Source organism: Eurypyga helias, unplaced genomic scaffold (genome assembly GCF_000690775.1).
Source record: "Eurypyga helias isolate BGI_N326 unplaced genomic scaffold, ASM69077v1 scaffold4852, whole genome shotgun sequence".
Classification (NCBI taxonomy): domain Eukaryota; kingdom Metazoa; phylum Chordata; class Aves; order Eurypygiformes; family Eurypygidae; genus Eurypyga; species Eurypyga helias.
Window position 1 is genome coordinate 4729 of NW_010235157.1, and position 20007 is coordinate 24735.

General features: G+C 36.8%; 1 protein-coding gene across 1 annotated transcript in view; it reads right to left on the reverse strand.

The window, feature by feature from the left end:
* Nucleotides 1–20007, reverse strand: part of ITCH (itchy E3 ubiquitin protein ligase) — a gene marked incomplete at its 3' end in the record, with an annotated part of 25860 nt that overhangs the window by 4446 nt on the left and 1407 nt on the right. Inside the window, exons 3-15 of the mRNA XM_010146645.1 lie at nucleotides 17813–17855; nucleotides 15496–15665; nucleotides 14083–14317; nucleotides 12722–12817; nucleotides 11324–11498; nucleotides 10300–10366; nucleotides 8342–8426; nucleotides 6840–6968; nucleotides 6182–6254; nucleotides 5132–5203; nucleotides 3682–3770; nucleotides 2848–3007; nucleotides 2432–2565 (exon numbers count right to left, since the gene is read on the reverse strand). Coding sequence (XP_010144947.1) covers nucleotides 2432–2565; nucleotides 2848–3007; nucleotides 3682–3770; nucleotides 5132–5203; nucleotides 6182–6254; nucleotides 6840–6968; nucleotides 8342–8426; nucleotides 10300–10366; nucleotides 11324–11498; nucleotides 12722–12817; nucleotides 14083–14317; nucleotides 15496–15665; nucleotides 17813–17855 — 1528 coding nt within the window. The remainder of the gene's footprint in view (nucleotides 1–2431; nucleotides 2566–2847; nucleotides 3008–3681; nucleotides 3771–5131; nucleotides 5204–6181; nucleotides 6255–6839; nucleotides 6969–8341; nucleotides 8427–10299; nucleotides 10367–11323; nucleotides 11499–12721; nucleotides 12818–14082; nucleotides 14318–15495; nucleotides 15666–17812; nucleotides 17856–20007) is intronic.

Genomic DNA, 20007 nt, shown 5'->3' on the forward strand with positions numbered 1-20007 from the left:
TAACTTCATCAGCATCACAAACAAGCAGGCTGAGCAACACGAAATGAAGTTAGGGTCTCTGCACGGTCAATGTGCACCGCTCAGAGGTCTGAAGCTTTTTCTCCAGAATTTTCATATACTTAAGTGCCTTTTCAAAGGGGCAACGCCCCTCATGGACTCCAACCTTGAAGACTTCTTCATCACTACAGAAATTGCTACTGATATTTGGGTCATATTTGCTCCAGAGGCAGCCTTCAGAAAAGTTCTCATTATACCCTTAAGCTTCCCTGTTGCTTTCTTCTGGGGTTAAAAAATAAAGGGGGGGGGGGAAATCCCCAAACACCGAGTGCAGATTAATAAAAGCATATGTAGCCAGCACAGTTTAGTCATTTGAAACCCTCTTATACGGAGTGAGGTGTAAGAGTTGTTCTTGACAGTAAGCTCTGAGCTGTCTCGTTCCTTTCTACAGATGCAGGCTCCTCCTGCCTTTGATAAAATCTTTGGTTAGGGACTGCTGGTACCAAGCATATGGTCTTGGAAGTTTCACACCAACAAGCCACTGGGTGGTATCTGGCAACAGTGCATACTGTGATTTAAAACGAGGTGAAGAATGAGTCTGCAATGGCTGTGACAAGTCCCCATTTATTGCCATAGACAAGCAGCCTAACACTGACACCCAGAAGCCTCTGTGCTCTCTTGTAGACCATTATAAATTACATATGCACCGAAAGACCCCTACACAGAATGAATGAAACACACTCGAGCAGCACTGAAAGACCTTGCAGTTGTGGGATGTTATAAAGAAAACCCATTGCTCTGAGTTGTGAAATAAGGCCAGCTTATACGCACTACACACAAAAACGCAAAGAGGCGACTTTTGTCTACAGACAATGGCTTAATGCAGATTTCTTCCCTATACCTTGCATTTTTCCACACCGTATTTGCCTCTAAAACTCAGTAAATCCAAAGATGACAAAAAAGTGCTCTTTTTTAAAAAAAAAACCACATATATTTTCTGACTATAAAACAGATAACAGGATTCCTTAATTACAGAAATCAGAACTTACAGCTTTGAGACCTTGTCTTACCCTTCAGGTCTCCATTTCACAGCATCTTTACTCAAATAGCAACTATTTTAAGTTTTCCTAATGGAATTTTAAGTTACTACACCTTTTAGCAGCACATATACTGAGTACCAAACATACTACTCTTCAAAAACAAAATCAAAACTCCTATCTCAATTTGTAAACATCTCCTAAAGCTGCTTTCCCCTCTCCTTGTTATGCAAGATAATGCTTCCAAGATTCTCCACTACAGGAGATGACAATCTTGTCTTTTTATTTATTTCTGCATTTTAAAGCCCAATCTATACCCACACCTTTTATGAATTGTCAAAGCAATATTCTGGTTTTGTATGATTCTTAAGTAAAATGTTTTATCTTTCTAATCACATTAAAAAAAGACAAATTTTTTCTGCTAAATTGTTTTTATTATAGCAGAGGAAAAAAAATTAACTGAATTTGTCTTTAACTGTTGGGAAAGGAAAATCGCCTGCATTACTGAAAGAAATGGTGCACATCAACCATGGACTACCACATCCTGGAGTCCTGCTATTATAAAATAAGTACAGAATTACAATGCTGTAGATCTAAGGGGTTTTTAAATTATTATTTCTTAAAATAATTTTAATAATTCCAAAATAATTATGGTCAACAAACTCCAGTTCTGTTTTACTTGCTGCTCTCTGGAAGGGAATCTGCACAGCAGTGGAGGAGGAGGACTCAAACTGCGTATGAATACAGAACAGGCAGATGGCTGACAGCGCGTACATGGAAGGGTATATGTAGGAATGGTCTTGCATCATTCAGCTTGGAGCAAAAAGACCGAAGACAGACAAAATGCATGAGCATCAACTTCTTTAAACCATTAAATCTTCAATATTAACCTTTCAGTCAAATTTCAGTTATGACTAACAGAAGAATTATGTGGTAGTAAATAATAAACTGCATTTGCTAACTTCACATTACTGTAGCACGAAACCTTGTTTTCTAACTAAACCAAGTACTAGAGAGAGAAACATTGAGAGGATTTTTGCTGATTTCTTTTAATCAGTTATCTGAAAAATTTCAGTGGAATTTACTCACACCATGTTATTTGTAACAGTGTTCAAGTCTGCCACACCTGTGTGATGTCTATCTGGATTTATTAAAAAGGAGCAAAAATGGAATGCAAGATGCTGTGCAGGCTATTCAATGAACCAGAAAGGCTTTTGCATTATCAAATTATTATTTGTGTATCTGAAATTACAATAGAAATTCCAGTACTGCTCTGCACTTGACATACTATACTTTCCAGTTGGGTTTTTAGTAATAAATTTACACCTACTTCCTGGCATAAGTGAAAATCAAAACCAGTGTATTGTTATTTAATGAAAAAATAAAGTCAAACTCACTTTACCCAGATGAGAGAGTTGTAAAACTCTGGGTCAACAGATTCTAAATCCTTGAGTCCTACGGGCTTGTTTAGGATACGTTTATAGAACGGCAGAGAGAAACCAGTGTCAATGAATTTCCCATGGAACAAAGCCTGAAGAACATGAAAACAGACAAAATAACACAAAAAATTATGGAATACTTAATATGACATTATTCTGCACTCTATACCAATGAAATTTGACAGCCAAAGAACTAAAACAACTTAGAATATCATGACTGCTAATATGCTGTATTAACTTCTATCAACTGTAGTTACAGCCAAACAATTGATAGCTTCATCTAAAAAATGAATTGTTTAATTATCCATCTGATGGTACAGTATTTATTTATAGGGAAATTACATGAGACCACCTCTTTCTATATCTGAACTTACCATGGCAATGAATCTTCCAATAAATCGGAAGTATTTCAGATGGTCTGGATTAATATAAGAGGCTGGGTTTATCTGTAAGCAGTAGTTATCTTTCCCTGCATATTCAAACAGGCAATACATTGGGTTCAAAACTTCATGTGACAACAGAAAGAACCATTCCCTGAAATCACACAAACAATAAAAACACATTTCAAAATAAATTAAATTAGAAATTACTTGAGCTAACTCATGCTGACTTAGGAACTTGTTGGCACATAGGTGGTCAATCTGACCTCTTCACTAGAAAGTATGCTAGACCAAACTGAAACCAAATTGAAACTAACACAAACTATGAGTCAATATGCAAATTACAATGATACACAACTGTCAGTGGTTAGAATAAAGACACACCCTTATCTAAGTAAGCAGATTAAATGTCTACCCCTGATTGAAACTTCAGGGGTTTAGCGAATGCTAATTAATATATGCACTTCTCAGATACATTTCAGTGAGGACTTCTGACTTGACAGTCGATTTCTATTCACTTTTTCAATAAACATCTACTTTGATATCAACAGTTGTGCCAAAGGCTTGCTGTAGTTCAGAAAACTGTGCATCCTTTTAAACACTGAGATGACTAAAGTAATTCCCAATGTGAACTGAAAAGGATTTTAAACAGTTTTAAGACATGCATGCATGTTAAGGAACTGTCTCCCTCAGACAGTCTGAGGAAAGGTAAGGAAGAAACTTCACTAACATTTTGAAAGCACTGCAGTTTAAGTATCTGCTTTGCGGAAGTCTTCACATCAACAACTTGCAGAAAAAGATATTATTTGCCATTTCAATTTCATTTACCTTGCAACACCTCCATAATCTAAGCCTTCTTCACCAGGGAAAATAACCCATAAACGTCTCCGTAAATCCTGAGGGCTGAAGCTCATTATCTTAGTAAAAGAAAAACAATCAATTCTTTTTAAGAAAACAGCTGTAAGCACTGGCTAGACTTACTACTATTTGCTCTCAAGCAATACAATATTTAATAATTCAGACCATAAAATGAACTTTGAGCACAAGAAGTATCTGTTTATGGAATGTTCATGGAATTTGAAGCATTAGTGCAAACCTATTTCCATAGACTAAAATTAAAATATGTAAAGGAAAAGGAATAATAATTCTGAAATCAAAGACTGTGGATACTCAGGCCAGCAGCCTGTCTCTAAGTGTATGACACAAATCCAGCCAATAAATAACATGCCCAAACCGAGTAAATTCTGTGTTTGTTAAATGCCATACTGAACGGTATCCCAGTTACACGTAATGAAGAGACATTCTGCTACTTCTGCTAAGCCAGTTTACAGTAATTTGAACAGGAAAGCATTAATCCTTATGTAAGAATATATTTGTCTCAAAACATACTATTCTATTTGTTCAAATTTCCTGCCTTGACACATCTGTGATTATTTCTACAAGAAGTGAAGCCTGAAGACATAGAGAAGATAAAAATAATCAGCTAGGGAGAGGAAGCTAAAAGTTCTCATCTTCTTAGATAAGGTCTGAATTTTCTTGAGTTAATTTTAAGTCAGAAGAATACAGAAGTGGCCAAGAGGAGTATCTGCCAGAGGAATTGTTCTGTGCACTTACAAGTCTGTTTCTACATATCAGACTGACAAAGAGCTGCTTTTGGCTTCAATTTAACAAGCAATGGGAGTGATTCATTGCCACAAGGAACATTCAAGAAGTAAAATTCTAAAGCACTTGAAAATATTGTAGAGCAACAAATTTTAACCATGTGTTAGTTCTGTAGACAGGAACAAGAATTTTACTACTAATAATCTAAACAGAATTAATCTAAATAGAATTAGTAATTTTGGGGGTTTTAAAAACCCGCAACATCCAGAGTAAGAGCAATTTAATATATTTTGGTCTGTAGCCCTTACATAACACACTGTAAGGAAAAATATGCCATCAAACATAAACTCAACATAAAAACTTGCTGAGAATGGGGAGCTGCTCTGCCACAGTGCTCCCATCAAAATTTACACAGATTTTACATCCTGAGGAAAAATAAATTTTTTTTAAATCCCCTTCTCTGAGATGAATCAGTCTTTAGAGCCAGAACTTCACATTTCCACATGATCTCTTACTATGTAAGTATGAATGTATCCTATCTATTATACTAGTATTTTTTGTTAGTCTCACTTAAAATAGCATTAGCAAGAAGTCAAAGGATCAAGAATGACGTGTGGCAATAAATTTAATCAACTCAACTTTTCATGCCTAGTACTAATATACTGTAACACAATACCTGTTGAAATGAGTCCTCGAATAATGTTTTTCTGCTCACTGTAATCTTTATGTGTTGTGGCATTGCCAGTTGCTGAAATGAAATATTTTTAACAGTGAAGTGTACAATCACTTAAAGTTTCTAATACTGAGTTCGGACTGTTATTTGTTGTACCCATCATTTTAAGAACTACAGTTGAAATTCACTAATCCACATAAAACAAATCCAGCAATCAAGACATTTGAATTGTAATTTACTACAAGAACGGAAAGCTTCCAATATTGGCATCTACGGTGAGGTATACCTGCCTCCACATCCTGCTTAGAACAGGTTCAAATACTCTGCTCTTAAACGACATCGGAAAACATTAAGATCAGTAACACATTCTAAGTCAGCAAGGCTTTCCACCCCAAAATTTAATAAAAAATTAAAAATGTTAAGTTATTCTGCACAAAATTCAAAGTGAAAAATTAGGCTAGTGTCTCTGCTATTTTTCAAAGGGCATTGCCTCTTGAAAATGGGAACACTTAAACCTAAGACTTTTTCTGAAACACTAATTTACATAATCTTTTGCTATACACTGAGTTTAAAGGATCAAGACTGGCATGCTGGAATTTGATATTATGTTAGAGCATTATAACGCACAACACACTATATTCCTCAATGTTTAGACATGTGTGTTTTGTGTCAATTGCCCTGCATTTTCTTCCAGAAGTATGTATTTGTGCAGACAGTAGATCTTGTATTAACTATAAAAATACTGTGCCTCCATATATTCCCTTTTTAACAGCAGAAAGAAAACACTATTGTGAAACCCAACACTTAAAAAAGTAGCTAAATTGGTTTTCTTTTATTCTAAAAAGTTTTAAAGCCATAGCTTCCCTAGCTGTAAAGCTTATGTGAGTTTATAGAGCAAGTCCTTTCTTTACTCACTCCTAATTTAACTCACCTTTAACCTTAAAGGTAGTTTGATTACCTTTAACTGCAAGGTACTGAGTTCATTTAAAGTACATAAGCAAAAAAACCCCACCCAAAAATGCACACAAATATTCCCAAGAACTGAATCTGTACCTGACACCAGAATCTGAAGTAATGGACCTTTGCTTTGAAATCACGCACATAAGCTATCTGGGGTCCATTGTCTCTGGAAACAAAAGGAGAAAAAAGTGAACTTCAGAAGAGTTTTTGTAATTAAGTAAAAGACTGCAAATGTATCAGTTATATAGCTGTGTGGTTTAGCTGGCTATCTAGCTGGAAGATTCCTATTCTCATTTTTTGATTTTTAGGGTGTAGTTTTCTTGGTTTTAAACTAAACTATAGCAAAAATCTTCCTTTGTAAATTGTGGCATGCATACACAGTACTTTTAAAATAGTGTCTGACTTAACTGTAAAAAAGATTCTAACATTAAGTTGGGGGTGAAATGTAGTTAATTTAAGTTGGGAGTTAAATTCTGGTTTTAACTCTACTCTGGTTCCTAAAAATCAAAAGAATGAAAGGGTTGAGTGTACTTTTGAAAAGAAAGACTACTAACTGGAAGGAAAGGATCTGGTCATCAGCAGCACTAATGAAGGTACTCTATTACCCTCAAATGTTACTTATTAGTTGGCAAGACAGATTCTGAAGTGTTCAAAACACGGCCTCCTTCAGGGACAGTTACCAGTGGATGAAAAAACCACAGAAGAGTAAGAAGCATTACTACATATAAAACTTTCTATTACCAACACTTACAGAGCAGACTTGCCCGTGCGGGGATCTATGTACGTAGTGGTTCTTCTGTTGTGATCCACAAAATACGGAATACCATCCACAGTAAATCGCATTTCCCAGCCCTCTGGTAAGGGCTTCTCATTTAACTGACTATGGATACAAGAAAATATATGGTACCTGATCAACTTAATGTATGAAGTCAATTGAACAATACTCAAGACAGTAAAAGTTTTGGCAATTTAAAAAAACTGCATACTGAGAAACTTTCCATTCAATATTTATTCTGCCTTTTTTTCCTCTTAAATTTTCATGTCAGCTCTCAATTAGACCAAAATGACTGTTTAAATAAACATTAACTCATTTGGTTGCACTACCTGGAGTAATGGCAAACAGAAACTTACAGGAAAAATGTAAACAAGGTTTAGTGATGTTTCCTCTGCCTAAACAACAAAATTTCATCTTCTATTAGTTTTTTACTCAAACTGATACAATTTTAGTAAGTAGCTTATGTATGATCCCAGTGGCCAAAAACTAAAGAGTTTCAGAACTGGGGAAGGTGGGGAAGGCAAATACTGATCTTGCATCATTTTTCCGCAACTTCCAACCCACTTTTGGTATAAACAAAAATACATCTCATTATATTTGGAAGACGTGAGTAGTGTCATTCCAAAGTGTTCTCAGCGTGACTCCCCTCGACAGAACTACATTGTAGGACCGTATTTCTAACTGTGAAGCCAGCACAAGTGGTTGTTGGGTTGCATTAAGAGTAAGTGTTCTCCACACAGTCAGCTGCTGGAGACATGACTGGGATGGAAAAGGTGTCACCTCTGGCAGCAGCTATTACTCCTCCACTCATACTAAGCTATTCCACTCCCTCTCCTCTTACTCCTTCTCTACAGATGACAGATGAAGCTGCTGCACCAAATGGAAATTTTCAGCTCAAACAGGAGGAGCTGGGATTGAACACCCTTCCCCCTCCACTTCCTGACTACATTCCCTACCTCAGTCAGAGTAACCAGAGCCCAAATAAACAGTACTCCATTCCTTTTAGTAGTGCCTCAAGTTCTCTCTTTTATATTTTTTTTAGAAGGTGTAAAGAGGGGTGCTGCAGTTTTTCAAGTTTGTCTTCTTTCTGTCTCTTAGCTACTGATTGCCTAGGAAATAATCAAATCCTTATTCAGGATCCTCTGTACTATCCCAGCACCATATGGAAGAAATTCCTCCCTCACCCAATGATACAAATGTTTAGACATGCATGTATTTTTTACACAAACAGTAGGAGCTGTTCTGGGGAATAAATTTAATGCTGTTGTCCAAGACCTTCCTGGTAGTTGCACCATTACTAAGTAATATTTTGACAGTTTCCATTTTGGCTAGTACCTTTTAATATTTTACCAGGCTGTCTGAATTTTGTGCAGGACAATCCATGTTTCAGGTGTGGGCAGCATTTCCTAGCTCTCAGCCTCACTACTCTGTTACATTTTCATTCCAGACTCACATGAAAGCCGCAACTGATTTCTTACCCCTGACTCCTGGGATCTTCCCACTGAGTGATTCGTGTGTTGTGATTGACAAAATACACTCTGCCATTGCTGTCAGTTCTCTTTTCTGAAAAGATATGAAAGGAAAAAAATTTCAATACCTGCTTAATGTATTGCTGAGACTACATCAAACAGAATACATAAAACCCTATCAACAGACCCTGCCACAGCCTCTACTGTCTTCAGGTTTCTGTGTACCTCCTTTGACTCAATCAACATCTTTTCACTCTCATTGACATTATTCCTAATTAGGTTATTCACAAACAGGAACCTGTTCTGATACTACTGACTGGCAACAGTCCCATGAAACTGCACCATCAGCCATCCTCCACGGAAAGCTGCACTTGAAGGTGTTCATAGGGAAAGTCCCTTGTGCCTCACTTCCTACCCTGAAAAATTAAGCTACCTCTACCTTCACTGCTTATACCAACAATCCTGACTGCAAGCAGTGTTCTGGGTATCGCAACAATATAAAACTGTGTGAAGGAAGTAGCTCATCTCAGGAGATTTATCTTCACTAGATCTACTGGCCTACTGTTCGCACTTTTTAAAAAGGTTTTTCAGTATTTCTGAAAGTTAAAACTTTATATGGATTAAAATATTGATGAAGTTGAAATTTCTACCTTAATATCCTTTACTATGCTATTTATTTTTCAATTGTAGGAAAAAATCAATTGGAAGAAAAAATGTAAGCTGTTTTCTCCACAAGAAATGCCACATACTTTGATTACTCTGGCATATCTTACAAGCAATATAGACAGTTAACACAAAATACGTAACAGATGTAAACAAAAGTATTAAGAAAGTACAAGGGCTTCATATTCAAATTGTGAGCAGGGAATAAAAAGTTATCAATGCAGTTTCCAAGAAAATACAATTATATCTTCTCTCAGATAGTTAGGGTATGCCCATGACTGAGCAAACCTTATGATAAATGCCCCAACTTATTCTTCCGTACCATTCCGCAGGTCTTTATGCTATTTTTATTTAGTGTTGCAAAAGAAATAAAGGATTTAGAACACAAATTACAATAACAGACCAAATCTACCACAGGTTAAAAGCTTCAGTTTACAAGAGAAGTCTGGAAGTAGACATCTGTCTAAGAGTTACACTGACCGCAGAATTCAACACAACGTAGAAACTCAGCTTTGTATCTTCCTGGGCAATGCCAGCTAAAGAACTTTCTTTGAAATGTTGTATGTAATGCAACAAAGCACTAGTGTGGCGAACAACAATTTTACAGCATGAAATTGCATCGATACCAGAACTAAAAATCCAAATTGTTATGTTTGAAGAACAGATGAGCCAAAAAGTCAGGTCTAACTCTGCCAAGTAACTACTTACTTTACAATTACACAGTTTTGAGAACTTTGCCTATGTATCATTAAACCTGAATTCTTCTATCTGCTTGACACACCAGAAATTATTTTACACTTCCATTTTTGTACACACACCCCATTATATTAATTGTAAATTATTAGCCCTGTAAAGTAAAAAACCAAATTTATTCCAGCAAGCGGGTAAGTCAAGAAGTGGTTGGTTGTCATGATAAAAAACATTTTCAGACCAACAAAACTCTCCAAGAATTGGCTTGGAGAGGGACTTCGGCAGCCTGATTTGTAGTCTGGTTTGGGACTGGGAGTGGGGAGAATCCTGCCTAATGAAAGTGATAAAAAAAGCATGACAGTGTGAAAGAAGCTATTATGATAGTCACAGGGAGTAAAGAGGGTCTTTCACAGTTTCTAATCTACTTTGAAACTGCACATCCTTGTCAGGACACTGCTTAACAGCACGTTTGATTAGATTTAATTTTAAAAGATTTTTAATCCAGATTTTCATTTTAAGACACTAGCCTAGAACAGCTGACGAAATAATTTGGCAGAAGTATGCTTTAATGTTTAATTACATTGCATTACAAACCACTTTCAAGTCAGCCTTACCCCATCCATGTGGCAGAGGGCCAAGAGGATCAAACTCTTTGTTCTGTGTGGATGAAAAGTCCTGGTTCTGCAAGTCACATAAAGAAATGGTACATTAAGGACTAGCCATTTCCTTTCCCGATGTTCTACCACAGCCAGCATGAGCTACTGAGAAAAATGCATTTTTGTTAATGTTACATATAAGCAAAGATGCCAGATTTATTTTTCTCCACAGAGAAGACCTATTTTACAGACTCTGGCATGTTTAATTAACTGCAGTGCCAAGAAAGTAATTACTCGTTGTTTAGTGCCCCTGCCTACTCAGTAGTACAGTAGCACCCAAAACAATGAGAAACCAAACCACTTCATTCCTGCATTTAGTACAGTTCTCACTACCACCATTTATTAGGTCCATTTTTATTCTCTACACATACAGCAAATTAAGAATCTACACCCTTCTTGGTAAACTAGTAGCATGAGCTAGAGTGATCTGAAGTCTACTATTCATCAGAGGTAAAGAATGGATTTAAAATTCCGGAAGGATTATTTTCAATTTCCCTGCTTTCATAACATTCAGTGTGTGTATTACATTTTACCCAAAGCAGAACTATGTGCCCTGTGAGCTTGCTTACCTTCCAGGTGTTTGGTACAGCCAATACAAGACACAATACAAATAATCCATCATTACCAAGCTGTAGTTTCTTTTGAACCCATTGCTTTTACCAATATTGTACCTAAACTTTATCAAAGAACATAACCCATATTCAGCTGACAAATACAAAACGTTACATTGCCTGTGCTGCCTGCAGTCATTGCAGGGACATGAACTAAGGTTACTTCCTGCCATGCTACACCTACAAAGATACTATAGTATCATAAAGAATAAACCACAACAAAGTCTGGCACCTTTATGGGGAAGAGTCACCCACAAAGATGCCCAAAACCCAAATACGTATATACTTTCAATACGTAGAAGAGAAATGAGTTGAAAATTTGAAAAAGATACCACTTACTTATTTGTTATAGTCATCATTATGTTCCTTACCCCATATATAAATCTCTGATTAAATTGCTGCATAGCTCCTTGAAGCTGACTGCGCTGAAGCTGCCACTGCTCATAATTTCGGACAGACTCTAGTGTGGGTCTCTGCCACGTTGTTGTTCTAGTGAAGTGGTCAACGTAATAAATTCTCCCCATGTTGTCAACTCGTCGCTCCCAGCTTTAAAAAAATCACATACAACAGTTCTCAATAGCAGACAACTTTAAGGGCTCAGAAGCACTTTTAGGCAAACAGTATGTTGAAGTGGATATAAAACATAGGCTCAGCAGCAGACCTTTTTTTCTCCTTTTAAACTCTACTAGAACTACGTAAGAGCAAAAATCACATGATGAGAATTACTTCAGTTGTTGCATACTGTACCAAGTCAGACTCATTCAATTTACTGTACTTCCAGGACTTTTTTTAAAGAGTTTAAGAGCTACACAAACTACTGTCAGTACTATACTGTCATTACTGCATTCATCCCGCCCAACCCTTAATACAACAGTCTGCCGGTTTCTTCTAAAAGGCAGCAAAAGCCCTGACAGTCTGGCTGTACAATGCAAGGCTTCCTCACTTCACTCCCATTTGGCAGAACAGGAAGGTGCGGGCATTGGCTTTTGGTTTGGGTTTTTTGTTTGTTTGTTTTTCACTTGGGTGTTTATTTTCAATTCATATGAAATCAGTACTATTTACACAACTTTTGAATAAGTATAAGTAATACACTAGTCAATCCTCACAGAGTTCAAAATAAATTTGACATGTGGGTTCCCCTTATGAGACTGTCTACCAGTTTTTCTTTCTGTGAACTGAAGTGCAAGAGTAATTCTTCTGTTTTTCCTACATTTTTCAAAAAGCAAGAAACAGAATCAGTGTGAACACCACCTCCATGTAGAGACTTACAGCACTGGCTGTTCTGATGCTAAAAGATGGAAAAGCCTAATCACCAAAGCCATTTTATAAGAACATCGCAAATCAGCAGCTGTAACCCTGAGACAAGATCAAAGGCCTCCAAACAGTAGCTTCAGGATAAAGACGTAACCAAGGGCATTCTTGCTCGAGCTGATAGTTACCTCAGTCCCAAAGTATTTCCTGTGGTTTTTGTTCTCTCTTGCAGTTGGGGGTGTCTACTAACTTTAACTTAAATTCGTTTATCAGTAAAGATGCACTTGTTTAATCTCTGACAGGAAATTCACATTCTTTTATTTTTGACATTCAACTCTTTTCCATACTATGTGCTATGCATTTTTGCAGAACTCCTTAGAGACAACCTGGAACAACTGTTGCATTGGGTTCACATTTCTATTTGCAAATATGCTTTCTAGCTTTAGTAAACTGTCAGTCATCCATTTCTGAAAAATCCAGACACACCCTAGACAATCAGAATACTTATCCTGACTCACCTTGGAGGAAGAGGCTCTGGCCGATCCCACGTTGTTCTTTTTTCAACATGATCTACATAGTATACTCGACCATGCTGGTCTACTCTTTGCTCCCAACTGAAAATAAAACCAATATTTTTATCTTCCTCTGGTTCAAAATACTGCAACCACTCATCTACAGTATGAAGATGTTTGTTTTCATAAAATGCTCATTTCTAAATATGCCTGAAACTAACTCTTGGTTCACAAGATGCACCAAAATGCTGTACAGCAGTGGTTCTATGTCAATTAGAATACAAAAAATGTTCTACATGACCACCTTTAGTTTCTGGGAAAATGAAGCTAAAATTCATGCCTGCACGCACATTTTAAAACAATGAAGCGAAGTTTTGTATTTAGTATCAAGTGTATCAATAATCTGTTGAACAAAAGCATCTGCAGAGCATAATCCCCTTTTAGAGTAAGGTTAATTCAATTTAAATCCTCAAAATATGCAAATTTTGCACAGATCACCTATATAGAGTTCATCATAAGGGCTGGTCACATATTTTCTGCAAAAGCAGGATCTGGGATACTGACTTACCCTTGCATTTGCATCAAATGCAATATTACAGGGAAAAAAGCATGCTAATTTGCCACTGCTGTTGAAATCAAAATGGTAAAGCAACAACCGGTGTTTTCCAGACGACCTGTATAATTCACCATAATCTTGTAAGTTCGGTATGTAATTCAGACCCTTCCTACCTTCTGGTTCAATTGCCTGCAAATTAAGGCAGATGTTTCACCAATTATACCACTCACATTGGAAAGCTTTTGCTTTCCCTCACTCAGAGTCAAGAAACTTTTGGATTGGTTTTTGTGTGGTGGGTTTTTGGTTTTGGGCTTTTCTTATTTAGAAAGTAAATGAGAGCTTTGAGGCAGCAGACAAACCATCTGGCAAATTCCACATGTGCCTGAGAGAGTGTGCTCACGCTACTCCCAGGAGCTGGAGTCTGAAGTCCAGAACTTCAGGACATATTGCAGATTAGGTACTGCAATAGCAGCTTTTCTTCTGTTTATCTCTGCCAGCATTTTACTACCTGACTTCATTCTGTTTTGAAAACAGCAAGCTATCACACTATTTAAAACGTCGATGTTTCACTGACACAGGAACGTATGACAGGTATCAAAAACATCTGAAAGACTAATCTTTATCTTGGACAAACCATGCTGGAAGGCCCACTAACCAAAACAGTTTCGAAAACCTCCAAATTAATATCATGGCAAGGGGAAGCTGTTAGGCAGCAAAAGGCAGATGTTATGAAGGTTTTGCTACACGTGCTGAAGGCAAAGTAACATAAAAAGCAGAAATGTCATTAAAAAAAAAGTCATTAAATTCGTACCCAGGTGGAAGAGGACCTTGACTGACTGTAGTAAGTGCTTGAGAGGGAGGATTTACTGGCTGGACTTGTCTTGATACCGGAGGTGTGGTGAGCGCTGCAGTTGGAGAAGCTGTTGTTGCAGCTGTTAACCCCTCAGGGCTCTGCTCTGAAGATGTATTTGCAGCTGTACCTGCCAGTGATCCTGCACTGGCCCCATCATTTTCTGTGGATGTGGATGAAGGACCATTTACACTTGCTGTGATTTCAAAGATATCAAAGAAAGAAGAAAAAGCCTTTAACTGATATTGTCACCTATCTATTTTAGAAGTTGTAAATCACTAAAGCAAACATGCAAGAACTGATATTTCAAAGTGCACACGCACAGCCACATTTTACAACTTTCACAAAAACTAAAAGTAATTTTGTCTCACTTTGTAAAAATGCTTTTGTCTGAGAACTGTCATCAACAGCACAATTTTTGATATTTCTGACAGAATAAATCATATTTATTGAACAAGTTGTCTGCGTTCTGTAAAACACTACATGTTTATAAACAAAAACTACTTTCTTGCACTGATGAGTTGATTTTTTGGTATTTATTATTTGGAATAATAATTTAAGAAATAATCAGCATAAAATTTTCAATAAGATATTTGACATTGCATGGAAATAAAATATTGGAATGGGAAAGGAATACATACATTCTTTAAATGCTTTCAGTTTTTTCTGAATGCTATTTGGTGGTGGGGTTAGAGGTTGTATACAAGTCCGGCCTTATTACTGAACTACAATGGATTAATCTTTTAAAGCAATTACTGTACCGCAGTTTCCCATCCAGACTAAGCATTTATCAATTGTAATAATGAGACTACTGAAACAGACTGTAGTCTATGCGGGTAAAGCAGTTACCCTAAAAACACCAACTAACTTTGCAGAACTACTTGTCTTCAAATTTTGTAATTTTTAAATAATCTGATAAAATAAAAAAATCCATTTCATTGCAAAAGACTAATGTTTTAAGTGCTGCTATTTCACAGAATTAAACTAGAACTGTAGAAACAAGTAACCAGTATTTCAAAACCCAGTATTATCAACTTGAGACAGTTCTGTGAGTCCTTCAGTAGATTTCACCTCAAGCCTCAAACTCAGTGGATGTCTTAGTACAGCGGTAGCATTCACTTGTTTTCTTTTGGTCCCAGCTCCCCTATATGTAGCAGCATCACTGCGATCATTACTCGGCAGACATGGAAGCAAGAGATTTCTAATAATAGGAACAACGATTACACTGAAAGCAAGCTAAAAAACTGTCCTTCAGAAGCTATCTGCCAAAGAATTTACCATGAAAAAGTGTAGTTAAAAATCAGCTTCAGGAACAGCTATGTTCATTCGAAGAGTGTGCAGTTTGAAATGAATGCCTGGCCCCAGAACACATACCAGCTCCTGAAGTGGGTCTGCGCGGAGTGGGTGGAGGTGGTCTAGAGGGCCTGGGAGGTCTAGAAGGTTTGCAGTTTCCATTTGTGAGTAATGGAGAATCACTGCCATTAACAGTCTTGTTTTCATTGGGAACAGCATCTTCACAGCTTTCAAGGCCATTTGAGCTAGTCCTTTTGCAGGAAAAGACAGAAAGAACTGTTCTAATAGCGTATGATGACATTAACCTTTATGGAAGACACTGGAATGTAACAGTTATGACTAGGTGAGATTCTTACATTCATAAGAATTATTAAAACTTATACATCTGTATAAACATACTAAAGAGTTTTGTAAACATACTAAAGAGTTTATCTCCTGAGGTATAAGAAAACTCAACTGATGAAAAGGTGGTGAAATAGATGTATAGAAATCTGTCACTGAAATCTCCTTTTATTTCCCAACCCGATACACCTGCCTTTAGGCCCAGGCTCTGGATTTTGATGTTGAGCTATTTCTGCCCATGAATTCCACTTGTCCCTAATGAGATGGGAAGTTACCTAAGACCTGAGAACAGCCTGTGTGCATTTGCTCCACAGGGCTAGTAGCATAGGCTCAGAACACACAGAATGCTTCAGATTTTTAGAAAACTTAATTACACGTACACCAATTTTCCCCCTAAACTCAATTCTGGAAAGGGCTGGAGAATTTAGGACTAAGCATGAAAATTTTGACCAACAGCTATGAATATAAGCTTCTCAACTTTACAAGAATTAAGAAACTACACAGCAGCACTCACCCATTCTGTACTGTTCAGTTATACCTAGCAGTGGATTATTCTGATATATTTCTATCTCCTTAAGCAGAGTTATCTACATCTTTACTTCTAAAACATTTTATTTTCAGAATGTTGAGGAAAAAAAAAAACAAACAAAAACCAAATGTTGAGGAAAAAAAAAACAAACAAAAACCAAAACAGACTGTCAACTAAAATTTTAGTGGATTAACAGACCAATTTCACAGGCCATCAGTAATAAAACCATAGGTTACAGTTTCAGGCCAGTACCTCTGAAATTACCTTCCTTTAAATGTACACAAAATACAAACCAGTATGTAAGCCTAAGTAAATCACAAGTCATAGAGGATCAAGTAGTATCACGTACATTTGACCTCAATATCATTGTCAAACACACTTTTGCTCTCTACCAGGCGTGGTGCACATAATTCACACCGTATCATACCAACCCCAAAGTAAATTACTATGGAAGTGTGTACAAATCATTAGTGATCTGAAGTTTTAAGAGCTACAGCCTGGTTTTTCCTCAGTCCCAGAAAACATACTGCTGCTGTTTGAACATGAAGGTCAAAAGTGTAACCTTTTATCTTTAGTGGATTTGATCAGTTTGCTTAAGGTATAATAATGCATATTAAAACATTATTGTACATGTAACAATAACCACTGCTAGTCGAATGCCAGATCATAGCCATGATCCTCAAAATGGATGTTTAATGAACACCAAAACCTCCACTGGTTGATACTAAAAGCAAAGTTACTCTTACTATTGCTGTGAGACTATTACACACTCAGACATTCTGGATACCCAAGCATGCAAACATTCTTCTGGGCATGAAAAAGGAACCGGACAAAAATAAACTTTCATGGGAAGACTTTATATGACTTAGCTAAGACAGTTATGATCCATTTAAAAAATAGTGAAATTTAACTTAGCTACTCCAGATGTCATCCAAGAGTCTTGGGCATTGTACAGATCCTTAAAATACTAGTAGTACTGGGAACTAAAGTGGCACGGTGCTCATTGCAGGTTAATCCACCATCAAGCATGGTCACACTTTTATCCTACCAAGCAGCAGGGTACATAATCCGGTATCGACCTGAAAACACTGCAACTGCTAGAGAGCTTTTGCTATCTTCTTAACAAAGCTAAATATAATTCTGAGACCTTTATGCTATAAAGCAAAACACTGCAAAAATAACTGGTGCCATTTACTCATTGGTTAGATTGGGATTTTTTTTTTTTTTAATATTTTACTTCGGTTAATCATTGTGAGAAGGATAAGAATGCTAAGGGGAAAACCAAAAAGATCAGTCAGGTATGGAGGCAAACTGAAGCTAGAAGATGGGGCTCATATAGAAAACAGTTTAATATGTGAATATACAATGGTACGGTATTTTTGTTTAGGACATGCTCAGATCTTAAGAGATACTGTGGCAGGGCATACTCAGAAATTTTTCAGTTGTCTTCTTTATAATGCATACAATTCCCATCTCAAAACTGCAAACACTGAAAGGCAGTATAAAAAAAGAGGAAAAATGTCTTACCGCGTATCATTCCTTACTCTGGAGCTATCATTCTGTGTAGGACCTTAAATACCAGAACGACAAACAACAGAAGCATAAGCAACATTCTGAATAATTTCCAAGAAAAGAGGCAGTCTTTAATGCTCACATTTCTTTCAAATGTGGAGGTGACAGACGATGTGCTGCTCATCTACTGTCTTATTTCAAAACTGTATGCATTTTGCAGGTCTCTCTACGTGTGTGTGTATTTTAAATCTTTTAAAATAATTTCTTTTAAATCACTGTCCCTTTGAGTAGTATTTTCACCTTATGCAAGATAAAACAGCACATCATTTGACCATATGAATATTCCCAAACACACACAGTTCAATAACATCGTCTCCTATCTTTGTAGCAGTATTAAGCTGTCTTCTCCATTCAAGTGGAGCTGCTTTTCATATTCTCTCTCTTTTAAATGATGACATGCAGAGCAAGAAGGGCAACAACTTCTCTAAAATCTTCTCTCTGCTTGGCTAGTGAGCAACCGCAGGGGCTTAGTTTTCTGGGGCTCTCTAGCCTGAACCTTTCCCTTTCTCTGTAAATTATTTAGCATAAAGGCAATCAAGCAGGTACAAAATATGGCTGGACTCCGAACAGAATCACAGCAGCTCAGCCTAGATTTGCAAACATTTTGCAACTGCTTATTCAGCCAGCTTGGAAATACTTGTCTTTTGTGCCAGCATTTGCAATACTTCAATATGCAACAGAGAACTGCTCATTCATGTACACAGCACAAATACTTTATTTCTATATAATTAAACAAATGTCATTAACAAAGAAATCAGGTATCAATTCTGATGGGAACTCTGTGCAGATCTAAGCCAAAGACAATGATGTAGTCATGTAAAGGCTTGTGATAATGTGCTATTAGTGGGCTGAGCACGGAAGTGATTTTAATCCCAGAAACAGAAATTCTAACTTCAAAAGCTACTCAATAAACAATGTAATTTCCTGTAAGTACCTTGAGCCTGTACAATAAGAATGTGTTAGACTACTTTAAGATTCAACTCTTTCCTCATGTGCTCCAGTGCCCTGATTGTCTGGGAACTCTCTGCGGAACTTCTGACTTGGTATGTCAATGTCTGACTTCACTCTTGAGCCCAAAATGTATATAGTATGAAATTCCACCACCTGCATGCCTTTTTCTACTCGCTAGCACCTTTTTCTCACTAGGTGAATTTCACGAAATGGAAGAAAGCATATACAAAACCCAATTATTGCATAAGGGGAAAATTTGGTACTTTCACTAGGTATTTCTACCAACATACCTCAGCCCTGCTCTACAACCCCCACACAGTCCCAGCATCCATCTTTTATTCACAGAAAAATCCCACACCATCAGATCATGTGATTGATCCTTTTAACAAGATGTAAGGAAAGATGGACTAAAAGCTTTAATAAATAATATTTACAAGTCTGGCGCATTAATTCAATTTTCCTATGATACTTAGATGGAATCTCAAAGCATTTCCTCTAGTCCTTTAAAAAAAAAAAAAACACTCAGAAGCCTAAAGATTGACAATTAGCTGCCTAGCTAGTTGCTAGAGCAGTCTTGGCAATGCTGCCTTCTGGAGAAACAACCACTTATCTATTCTGCAACGTACAATACCCTCAAAAATGCTCCATTGCCTGTTCTACACCAATGGAAATAAAACACCTTGCATTTTATTTTACTGTAATTACACATTTTACATGTATTCAAGATTTTCAGTTAAACATCATACTAGTTATCTGAAACTGAAGACACCAACTAAACAGAATAGCAGATCCCTCTCTCTACAACACTCACAGGGGAAAAAAAAATCTATGAAAACATTTATTAAATTTAAATTTTAAGAAAAACTAATATAAATCCATGTCTCCTAGTGAGCAGAATACTTATTATTATGAGATCAAACTAACATTTTTATTCTCTTCTCTTTATGATGTTATTAAACTTTCAGGGAAGCTAAAGGCTTTCATTGAATTTTGGGATTGCTAGACGTAACTTAGCAAAGACCAGAAATTAAAGATGCTGATCCTGTTGTCATTACAGTAAGGCTGAAAATCTTCACTGTGCACTATGACCACCTCAAGTAAAAATGCATAAGAGTTCTGGTCTCTACAAACACAGAGTTACAGAAATTGCAGTTATTATTATTATTATTAAAGCATTGTGTTAAAGCTTCCGGGGGGGG